Source organism: Buteo buteo, chromosome 23 (genome assembly GCF_964188355.1).
Source record: "Buteo buteo chromosome 23, bButBut1.hap1.1, whole genome shotgun sequence".
Taxonomy (NCBI): domain Eukaryota; kingdom Metazoa; phylum Chordata; class Aves; order Accipitriformes; family Accipitridae; genus Buteo; species Buteo buteo.
In genome coordinates, this window is record NC_134193.1 from 17,948,132 (window position 1) to 17,960,221 (window position 12,090).

The 12,090-nt window shown below is 42.6% G+C and overlaps 1 protein-coding gene across 3 annotated transcripts in view; it reads left to right on the forward strand.

Annotated features, from left to right (window-relative positions):
* Window positions 1-12,090, forward strand: part of ABL1 (ABL proto-oncogene 1, non-receptor tyrosine kinase) — an 82,753-nt gene that overhangs the window by 59,280 nt on the left and 11,383 nt on the right. For all 3 annotated transcript variants that reach the window (XM_075055968.1, XM_075055969.1, XM_075055971.1), the window contains exons 3-6: window positions 125-420; window positions 6,673-6,945; window positions 10,879-10,963; window positions 11,327-11,504. In XM_075055968.1, coding sequence (XP_074912069.1) covers window positions 125-420; window positions 6,673-6,945; window positions 10,879-10,963; window positions 11,327-11,504 — 832 coding nt within the window. The remainder of the gene's footprint in view (window positions 1-124; window positions 421-6,672; window positions 6,946-10,878; window positions 10,964-11,326; window positions 11,505-12,090) is intronic.

Sequence of the window (12,090 nt, forward strand, 5' to 3'; positions counted from 1 at the left end):
CCTGCTCATTCGGATACCTGTTCTTATAGGAGATTATTTAATGATCTGTTAGCTGGAAAGAACCTATCTTTGTCCTCAGTTCCCAGGTTTGCTATGCCTAAATATATTTTCTTCTTGCGCTAAGGTGAAAAGCTCCGTGTCCTGGGCTACAATCATAATGGGGAATGGTGCGAGGCCCAAACGAAGAATGGACAAGGCTGGGTGCCCAGCAACTACATCACCCCAGTGAATAGTTTGGAGAAGCATTCCTGGTATCATGGACCAGTGTCCCGTAACGCTGCTGAGTACCTTCTGAGTAGCGGTATCAACGGCAGCTTTCTTGTGCGAGAGAGCGAGAGCAGTCCGGGACAGAGATCTATTTCACTGCGATACGAAGGAAGGGTGTACCACTACAGAATAAACACTGCATCTGACGGAAAGGTAGGCTGCAGGCTATCCGAACCATGAACGAAAACCTTTCTGGTATACTTTGTCCACTGACTGCACAAGGTCAATTGAGCAATTCTGAACCCTGATCACAATGTTCATCATCTGTAGTTAGAATAAACTGTGAGATTCCAACACAGGAGTGACAAAACAGTTTTACTCCTTTAGCAAATTTCTGGTGAGGTATAGTACAGCTCAGTAGAGAAACACTTTTAAGGTATGAAATACTAGAGTTATATCAGAGCTGAATATAACAGATATTATTAATAAGAGATTCTGAGGATGAATTCTTGTCCCATGTGTTCAAAAGATAATCTCTTCGACTGCCAAATCAGAAAAATCAGTGCCTGTTGCTAATAGTACTGTAAATATTAGGGACAGAATGCTTTTTGAGCTATTCTGCAGTATTTTTAACTACTGTTTTGATTTCTCTACAGTATTTCAGCGTGATCATTGGAGACGGGTAGGCACTTTCACTTTTGTATGGGCCCTATCTCTAGTTTCTTTTTTTTTTTTTTCCCCCTAGATTGTTGTGTGCTGTAGCAGTGTTGCAATGCTGTGCTTTGTGGATGCCGCAGAGAAATGTTAGCATAAAAGTGTAGTTTTCCACAGATTTTTGTTTTAATTTCATGGAAACATTTCTACTGGCATTGGATTTTGGAAAATCTTGGGTTTTAACTAATCTATTTTAAGCAGTGTCTCTTTAGATCCTGTGCAGAAGTTGAAGTGTGGGTCTGGAGCATGGCTGCTGAGGCTCTTCTTGCCAGCATCTAGTAGATGACAGATTCTATGCCATTAAAGTACTTCAAATGAAAAAAATAAAAAAAATGAAGTATAGTAGTGGCCCACTGTGGCCAATTTTCCTTTGTCCTGCGAGAGCTTTATTCTTCTTACAGCAATGTTGACAGCAAAATCTTTAGTATGAAAGCACAGGGAACCAGTACGTAGTGTTTCCTATTTATTAGCCTCATCACTCTAAAGCCTTTAATAAGATAAACAGATTCTATTCAGTAATGAAGTACAATCTATTTGCTAAAGCAGATAAAAAGTAATTGAGACAATTCTGACCATTTTATTTAAGGCAACGTATTTCCAAGTTACGACGCTTTGATTATTCCTTTTTCCTCCAATGTAGACGCATTCTGTGGTCAAAATCGGCACTGTGAAATGCTGACATGCAGCATACTTGAAGGACTGCATGGCAATCTGGCATGTTATTCCTCCTCCTGCCTCTCTAGTTGATATTCCTTCAGTTCACATTGATGCTGGCAGCTGAGCAATGTTCACATGTGAACATTATGAACTTGAGCCTTCTTCAGTTGGTGTAAATAAGCATGTGCCCATGATGTGATAACACATGTTCTCTATTTTAGCTGTAAAAGGGTTTGACACAGGAAGGCTTTTATCAGAGCAGAGCTGGTTTTTATCCCCCAAACCAGTTCCGCAGCAGCAATAATCCGTTCAGGTTTGTATTAGCCAGGTTAACTGTTGATTTTCCACAAAGTTGCTTGAATGGGTGTTTTTGAGAAAAGGTGCAGGTCAGTACAATTCACTAAAGCAGATCTGCAGCTGATGGTGGTTGGAAATACAAAATCAAGAAGTGTCAGTGACCGAGAGTTGTGGCTCCTGGGCTTTGGCTGTTTGTGCAGGAGTGAGCGAAGAGGTAGCCACAGTCCTTCCCGTTGCCAGCATCCCTGCGGAAGGGGCAGTGTGCCAGGTCCATGCACCAGGCGCTGCAGTTTGCAACCTGGTATGTTAAACCACGTAGTTTTCAATTTGTGTTAATGAGCTGGGCAGTGAATTGCAATGGCTTAGCAGTAGATGTGCTGCCCACTCTGCTGCTTGGGCTGCTGGGCTGGGGGATGCCGCATTCTTCCAGCATCCTGTTCCCAGCTGTAAAAGCTGAGGAGCTCGGAAGAGAAACAGCTAATATCCCTACTTTTCCCTCTGTGAAATGGAGACTGCTGGAGCAGGTTCCCTGCTCTGAGCTGCTTGTATCGCGCTCTATTACTTGCTTCGCAGCAGAGCACGGCTCTGCTGAAGGAAAGCTCTTACCTTCACCTCCCTGAGCACCTGGGGCCTTCCCAGCCTGCTGTATCATTAGTCAGCCTGTCCAGGGAATTTAATATCTGCAAGTGCTGCAGCAAGGATGAATGGCTTTGGTGGGATCATGTTCTGTGACCGAGATAACACGCTATCAGGAGAAAGAGGAATTAGAGGAATGTGTGGAACAACTGCTGCTTGGCACAGAGGTGTGCCATGCATCGCACAGCCCTACCCAGGCTTTTTCCTGGGGAAAATTGAGGGATCTAGGAAGATGATCAGAGGTGTGTGTGTCTTAATTTTAGCACCATTCATACTGAATGCATTGGGGTTCAACAACTTAAAAAAAAAAAATTCCTCAGGGAATTTTTTCTTTATTTCCCAGTTTAATGGATCATATTCTTCCGGACCACCTTTTAATGTTTTGTTGTGGTTTGGGGTTTTTTTGTTTTTAAGGAAGGCATTAAAAGTGACCTTTCTTGATTTGGCTGGCATGGTGCAGCTAGTCATCTGGTAAACCACTTCCGTGGTACAGAGGACTTGATTCTCCTGACTTGATAGTACTTGAGGCAAAGCCTCCTGTTGAATAACCCAACTGAATAAACAGCGTTGTCCAGCCAGTTCTTCAAATTCTGCTATCCTCAGCATTAGGGACGCAGGACTTGGGTCCTTCTTGAGTGTCTTGGAACCTCCAGTGGCTGAACTGGATACGGACTCGGTCCTGGAGAAGATCATGGAGCTTCATGGATTTTTTTGTGTGGTTGTTCAGTTTTCCCTGCTGACGGGGGAGGGGGAATCCCATCAGGTTAAGGATGCGTTGGAGGTTAGCATGGGCCGGTTTAACCACCCTTATAAAATAAACTAGCCAGGAAAAAGAGATGTGATCTGGTGGCAGAAGCTGCAGATGTGTGGCTAATTTGTACAAGCAGAGCTGCTTGGAACAGGGTTGGTGTTACTATTTGACTGACAATGTACAAAAATTGCCCAAATAATGTGTCGACAATGTAGCTGGGAAGCAAACTGTCTGAGTCCCTATATAACCTCGCGTGCTGCAGAAACGCTGAGTCTGTTACCTCTGTATGAGTACAGTTAGCAGCACCAGATGGTTTTCTTGGGGGAAATTATCCAGCAAGCGGCTTGAGTTAAGACTTGGTGAACAGGGTCAGCGGAGAAGGGAGGTTGCAGAAAATAGTCAGAGTGTGTATGTGGCTCGCTGGGCTGCATCAGCAGCATGCCGTTCATAGCTGCTCCTTGCTTCATCTTGTGATACATGCTTCAAATTCCAGATGAAGATTTAAACACAGCATAACTCTGATTGCCAGTAGTGCTGATGGGAAGTAAGGCCTTCAGGAGTCAGTGTTGAGATGTAATCACTGGGAAGTTAGAAAAACTCTGCCTCCAGAATAAGCACATTTAGTGGGTGGATGTGGTTTTCTAATGTAAATGGAAAACTTCATGTGTGTTAAGGCATGGAGTGTTGTCTTGTGGCCTGGACAGGGCAATCCTCTTCTGTTCTCCATCCTGCTACAGGTTTGCTGTGAAACCTTTGGCTATTTATTTAACTTCTTTCTCCATCTGTAACAAGATCATGTAATCTGTCACACAAAATACAGGTATCTCTAATTCCCATGAGATTTTGAGATCCTGAGATATAAGGCATCATAAAAGCATGGGCAGCTTCCTTCTCCGTACTTCTCTAATACTTGCAAGTGATCCTTGAATTCAGCATAATTTTCTACATCCATGCTTATATATTTTAGTCCTCAGTGTAACGTGTGAACTGCTCGTACCACTGCTAGTAAGTACAAGAAGTCCTTCCCAAACAGGTATGGTTTGTTTTAAATTGTGGTTGTACTGGCTAATGCTTGGTGGCCCAAGCCATGCAGCTGTAAAAGCCTCTCTTATGTTGCCACTTTTCTGTTCTCAGAACATCTGTTTTTAAGGTGATGTCACCTCTTTGACCATGAAAGTGGTTTGGTTTGGGTTTGCTTTTAGTCATAGGGTTGAAATGAGATTTGGTCCAGTTACTTTACCAAAAGAATATCTGACTCATTTTAGTAGAGGGTTGAGGACATGCTCCCCAGGAGGATGCCTTTATTTTCTAGAGAGAAAGTTTCCATAGGAGGTTTTTATCAGTAACTCTAGCAAAAGACAAACAAGAGTGAAGGGAAAGTAGATTTCTCCAGCCCAGGGTGTAAAACCCTCGACTCTGAATGCCTTTGTGCATCCAAAAGTGGATGTGTTGTCACCAGAGTAGTTAATTGTTTGGTTTTAGCTCAAGTGGGCCATTTTAACCAGGGGTTATGATTTCCCAACACTGGAAAGGTAGGTTTCTACAGCATAGTTGCCTTTTTTGAATGACAAATGCTATCCAATGTTCACTTCCCAGAGACCTTACAGGGGCCATCATTCTGTTACAAAGGCCATAGCGTGAAAGTCAACGGCCACCCTGTACCTTGCAGTAGTCTAACCTGTCTGTGACTGGTGTGCGGGGTCATTCACATCTGTGTGTGTTTTCCCCTTCTGGGTTAAACTGTGTGCCTGAGCCAAGCTTTTTACCTTCTGCAGCTCTTTCAAATAAGTCCATGACATACATAGATTGGCAGGTTTTGCCAATTCTGACCATGATACTTACTATACATACATAAGCATGCATAAGACTTCAGTAGGGATTTGGGCAAGCAGAATGCTGAGGGAGTGAGGCACTTCTGTCTGTCACTCAGATTTCCTTGGATGATACGGCTGCGCTTTTCACTCACCTTTTCTTGTATGTAGTGCCTGTGCTCTCATACGCTTTGGAATATTTGGTCTTCTCCAGTGCCTCTCGTTCTCATTTTGGGTTTGTATAGTAAACAGATGCCTGCAAAGGAGGAGCATCCGTATGGGAATTGCCAGTCTCCAGTTTGAGGGTGGTTTTGTCCCTCCCTGCAAACTTTTTTTTTTCTCTTGCAAATGCCTCTCCCTTCTCTGTTGGACATGCTCACTTATTTCTGGAGCTTCACAGGTGCATTTCCTTTTTCCATCCAAAAATTCTGTCCAGGTGGAAGAATCAGAATGTGACCCTAAGTCTGGGATTTTGGATGCCTGGCAGCCCGGTCAACTTCCTGGGCTCCCAAAATCCCAGACAGATGGCCACTGCACATGCACAAACTGTTGAGTGCATATCCAGCAAGTCAAAGCATTTGGAAAGTTTGATCATAGCTATTGGCACATAATGTCCACAGTAGGACCAGTGCATCACACTCATTTCACAGTGTGTGGACTGAACAGAAATCTGGGTGGCTAACGTGGTGCTGCTCTTCCTGCAAGGCTGTCCCTTGCTAGACCGTGGTCATTTGTGAGAAATGGAGCTCTTCCATCTTCTGTGTCCTGCGTCCAGCATAGGCAGTTGCACTTTGATACAAAGATTTCTCCCTCTCCCTCGGGTGTTATCAGCATCACTGTTTTTAAAATTAAATTTCTAGCTTGTGTCACCTTGCCTAGCAGAAGACTGGGCTTGAGCATGAAAACCAGAAATACAAAGCTCTGGTGGTAGGGAGTTGCTTGTCCGTTATTTTTAGTAGGCTTTTAGGATCTTCTGTATAAATGTTAAAAAGGTAACAAATATGGGTTATCATGCCTCAGAGCAGGTTTTCGTTCAGTGGTAATGATTTTACTTCTGTGTTATTGATCGGTACCCATCACAAGAATGGAGCAGACCAGCTGCCTAACTTCATGCAAAATACTACGCAGAAGCTTAGGCCAAAAGCAGGGAAGCCACCGGTTTGCTAGGGACACTTCAAGGAGAATTTAGGCAGGTGAAAATGTCATAATCCAAATCGTAATAATGGAATCAAGGCACTGAGGTTGACAACCCCCTACTCTCCAGGAAATGTCCCACAATCTTTACTGACCAGCCTTTTGAAAAAAGACATTTCAAGCAACAGCATGCCAATCTAATGCTATTTGCAGTCATTTCTTCCATAGTTTAAGTGAAGTGTGTGTGTTTTCTCCTGAATCCATGCATTTCCCATGTAAGTGTTGATCGTTCTCAGGTCTGAACTTCTGAGAACTAGTTACAGAGCTGGTGGAGCTCATAGTACTGCAGATTGAGTAGAAGTGATGTAACGCTTTGCTTTCACAATTTTATAATGTAGTTTCTACAAACGAATGCTCTGATGTGCATTTTGCGAATGAGCTTTTCTCTTTCTCTTTGGTCCCTAGCTGTATGTCTCTTCGGAGAGCCGCTTCAACACCTTAGCAGAGTTGGTCCATCATCATTCAACTGTCGCAGATGGGCTCATCACCACTTTGCACTACCCAGCGCCCAAACGCAATAAGCCCACTATTTATGGCGTGTCTCCGAATTATGACAAATGGGAGATAGAGCGAACTGACATCACGATGAAACACAAGCTTGGTGGAGGGCAGTATGGCGAGGTGTATGAAGGAGTCTGGAAGAAGTACAACCTTACAGTGGCTGTGAAGACCCTAAAGGTAGGACTCAAATCTCTGAGCCTTCCCATTCATCTCCATTCAGCAGAAAGTGAGTTCAGGCTGGCTGCCTGCCCTCAGGCCTCATTAGACAGTTGGGGTCGTTGATGGCACCTCCTTTCTGTGCTGTAGGCCTGGAATAGAGTATTTTTGAAAGAGCTTGATCCTGTTACAGTTTTATGCGATACCTGAAACACTTGTAACTAAACAAAGGAGGATGGTAACAGTGCAATTTTTACTTTAGAATGGATGAAACCTTAGAAAAGTAAATAGTGCTGTGATGTCTCGCATTCAGGGTGTGGCAAAGGTGAGCTGTTCACGGATGAACACACTAACACAAGCTAGTGTATTAAGGAAAATTATGGATTGTGAGTCAGTCAACATTGAATTCAAAGGCTGTGCTTCAGGGAGGCTTTACATGTTTTGATTTTCTGTCTTGTGTGGCGTTGTCTTTCCCAAAAGACAAGCTCCCTGTGTACCTGGAAGTCTTAAGCAATTCTTCACAGCTGCTTCTTATCAAAAGATACGAGAGGAGGAAAAAGTGTATCTAGGCTAAAATACATTAAAATTCGTAAGTGGCTTTAATGAGGAACTGGATCATCAGTTCTGTTTCTGGCTCTGCTCCCTGATTTCTGTGTCTTGGTTTCCTTGTCTCTTGAAATGCAAATAATGCTCTGTGAGTTCATAAGGTCATTGCTTAATTCATCTATGTTTATAAAAATGTCTTGAGATCTTCTGGCACCTTCCACACACATTGCATTTGATTGCTTAATAACAGTTTATGCTAACTTGACACCATGTTCTCTCTCCTCCAATGGGGATGTGGTTTGGTCTTGCAGAAACAAACAGAACAGAGTTTTTTGTTTGTTTCTTTTTGTTTTTTTGCAGTGGAAATTTTGAAGTGGAGAGAACTGTGTAGATGCTTCAGTGTCAGGGGATGAACATTTCCTTGATTTGGGGAAAGGAATTCTTCCTTACTCTCTTGAGCAGCGGCTACCTCAGTATTTCTGGGTTGCTATGGTTGCAGAAAGTATTTTCATTTTGGCCTTTTTTGTACTCTGGAGATTCCTGTTGCTGCTCCCCAGCGGAGGAGAGTCCAAGTTCTTGCTTGCACAGGGAGCGAGTGACACCTAGTGTTATCCCTGCTCGGATCCAGCGCACTGGGGACCGCAGGGCTTACTCGGGAGCGTTGCAGTGCAAGTGGAGCTGGGATGTGACCAGGTTGAACAAAATGCCTGTTTATAGTGAAATGGAGAGACCAGTTCTTTCATGGAACGTTGTTTGCTGTAACATCTCCTTTCCTGCTTCTGATTGCAGTGAGAGGATACCTGACGTCTTTAGCTTTCTCATTTTGCTCCAAACTGCAGTGGTTGCCTTCATTCTCTTCTCTCTAAAACTCGTCAACAAAGGCAAATTGCATGTTATCCCATAAAATCTATTTGTGCATGAGGAGAAACCTTAATACAGACCATGGCTGTTTCAAATATATCAAGTAAATATTTAATGAAACATGACTAAAACTGGTTCATAATGTAGTATGGAGCAGCATGTTCCACTGGGGAATGTAAGAATAACCAAGAAGAATTGAGAAAGACTTCAACCTGCAATTATGCACACTAAACCCATCCTTAAAAGCAAATTTATAATCCACCTTCCTTAAAGCCATCAGTCTACAGCCTGACAGGTGGGATTATAGCTTTCTTCAAAGTTTTGGGAAACATTTTAAAATCACATTTATATCCCAGTTCTACAGGGGAAAACAAGCCCTCCGCAGCTTCTGTGCAAATGTTCAAATGACTCACTTTATTTTCCTCTGAGAGAATGTTTTTCAAAACTTTATATGGCTCTTCTTGTTCCTTCCCCATCTACCTCAGATATCTCTATAAGAAAGATAAAGGGGAGGGAAAACTAAAAGAGGAAAATAAAATCGTTCCAGCTTCTTTTTGAATAGCAATGCTTATGAACACCCAGTTCAGTTTTCTATCAAGTGTCTAAACGTAGCTCATAGCTGGCACAAAACACTAGATCACGCAAGAAGGCAATGAAAGCAGCACACGCTGTTCCTCAGTTGCATTTAATTGGGAAGTGCTAGACAAGTGTTTTGGTGCTTAGATGTTTCCCATTAAAATGTATAATTGAAAGCTCAGTGAGTTGCACAGGACACATCAGTATTTATAAGGGTCTGTTATCATAACACGACAGCTCTGAATTTGTGTTTTTACACCTGATGTTGTTGGAAAGGGGCATGAGGTGGGCACTGACTGCAGTAACTGGGAGTGGAGCTTTGTGACCTGCATAGCGTTGGACCAGATGCAGCCTGTTGTGACTGTGGCCAAAACTTGTTCCCCATGAGGGCCGTTTAATGGCTGAACTGTTGTGAGCTGGTCATCTCAGCACATTTCTTACTGCACATCTCAAGCCTGCATCCTTTAGGATTGCCTCTTCTTTTTTTTTTTCATTCCTTTTTTTTTCCTTTCTCTTTTTTTTCCTCCCCCCCTCCCCGAGCAGAGAGGTCTGTGTTTTAAATTAAGCAACGTGCAACCCTGGTGTCCCTTAATGCCATGGCATGGTCCTGTGCTCTACTAGGAAAATATTGTATAGCCAGAACTGTTTTTTTTCTTCCATGGTTTTGTACAGTGGAAGGTGGAAGCTGGTTAAGCTTGGTCCCTTGCATGACATCAGGTTTTCAGAGAGATCATTATTACAGTAGTTCTCTGTATATGTCCTTCCTATTAATTTGGTCACTTAGAGGTAAGAGATTTAAAACAGTGGAACAGCTATGCAGAGGAGCAACCTTTCAGAGTTTGTATAGCATACGTAAGATGAATACGTATTTAGGGTAATTTTGCAACCTGGATTGTTAACCCAGTTTCCTCTGCCAAAGAAAACAGTTTAAGGTTCTGCTCACAAGGACCTTTGGACTATTAGTTTTGACGTAGTGTGTTCAGCAAATCACAGCTGCCAATCAAGCTAATTGGCAACGAATAGTAAATGATTGAATGAAACTTTTGGAAAAATGTTCTTATTGCTAACTGCAAAGCAGAGAGCTGGCTGGATCTTACAGCGGCAGCCCGCTGTTATCATTCTCACCAGCAGCAGTAAATCCTTTCCAATCCTTCCTTAAAACACTTCGTCCATGTAGCCTGTCAACATTAATCCATCAATGAAAAAAAATATGGATATAGAAAGAAACATTGCTTTAGGAATAGATCTGTATTTTTGCACCACTTTGAAATGACCTTCCGGCCATTTGGGGCATATTTGCTTCAGAAAATATGTCTTTTGAGCAAGATTGTATCCTCCTCGGTTTTGTGTTGTGCCAAGCAACTTTATGGCGTTCAACAAATAGGTAGTGACATGTCTGCCCAGAACGGTTACGTCATGGGTCAGGCTCTAAATGCCAGAAATGAAATCTGTGAAACCTCAGGCTTTCAATTATGGAGTGGTTGCCATCGGTCATGCCTCCCCGTCTGAAAGGGGGGATTTCTTGCTCCTACCCAGTGAAACTGGGGGCCTGCATTTCAGCAGCTTCTGAAGCATTTGATTGTGGTGTATCCTTCCTTTTGTGTTCATTCTTGTTTCGTTTCTTTTCTGCACTTTATTTCATGTTATCTTTTTTTTCTGTTAGGAACAAGCACATTTTTCCTTTTCAACTCCTGAGTGGTCCTGTGAGAGGCCCTTCACAAAAGGGATATGGATTTTCTTGCCCCAAAAAGCTCTGTTGAATAAGAATGATAAAAATATATATTTTTAAAATTCTACAAAATACCCAGTGTTCCTAACTCCTTGGCATTATGATGTGGCTACAGGGAAGAATTACCTTGAAAGAACTGTGGCTTATGTTGTCAGTTTGCAGTTCTTCTTGTGTCCTCATACAAAAACGTGTTCCTCCTTTGTGTGTGCTGTCCTTGCCAAAGCTTTACCATTGTTCTGCAGGAAGATACCATGGAGGTGGAAGAGTTCTTGAAAGAAGCCGCAGTAATGAAGGAGATCAAGCATCCGAACTTGGTGCAATTATTAGGTAAGTGATAAATACCAAGCAGAGGGATTTGAACTAAACCCTTGTGCAGTGATATGGATGTTAAAGAGCAGATAAGCTGCTTACCATACCAAGGCTTTAAATACAGACACTTATTGTCTGGCAAAATTCACAATTTGTACCACTAATACACGATTTTTAATGATCTCGTCTCCCTAGTATTTAAGTTGCCAGAGCCTGAAGCAGGAAATTAAAACCCTCTATTAACCAATTCCAAGCAGAACTCATTCTTTCTCTGAGCCCCATATTTCTACCTTCTAGAGGTATAAATTGCCCTAGAGGACAAAACCTGAAGATTCACTGATATTCTCAAACATTCATTGTAAACTTTATGTTGGTCCCCAGGGGTGTGCACACGGGAACCTCCTTTCTACATCATTACGGAGTTCATGACGTATGGGAATCTGTTGGATTATCTGCGTGAGTGTAACCGGCAGGAGGTGAATGCTGTGGTGCTACTGTACATGGCAACTCAGATCTCCTCAGCCATGGAGTACCTGGAGAAGAAAAACTTCATTCACAGGTAGGAGGGACAGTGAGCGCCCCTGAATCTTGAGCACAAAAACCCCCTTGATTTATTTTCCTGCCTTTCAGATTATTGACTTAGATGCAGTTGATGTCCTATATTTAACACACTAGGGCATTGTATTCTGATACAGTACACTAACCTGCCTATAGGATGGTCTCCTAATGGTTTTTCTCTCAGCGTTTTTCTCTTACCTTTGAAGTAGATGCAGGTGAAAGACATAGCAGTACTTTTATATTTTGGGCAAGGGCCTTAAGTGTAAATGCTTCCCAAAGTAGCAGGCTCTTGATAGACCAGATAAGCTACTGCTCTTCCTTTATTCTAACAGCCATTAAAAACTGCTGCAGTTAATGTTGCTGGGTGCGTGCAGGTGCTCACAGCAAAGCCACCCTCTTAGTGCCTTCTTATTCCATGTTCTTTCTTGTTTGTTTCACTTTTTTTTTCCATCCTCTGTAGGGATTGTTTCCCACTGTTGTCCAGATTGCATATTCACTTTAATAAGCATCTCCGCCATCTTAAAAGTCTCAGAGACTCTGACCTTTAAGTGTGCTGCAATTATGGCTAGAGCTTTGCATTCTTCATC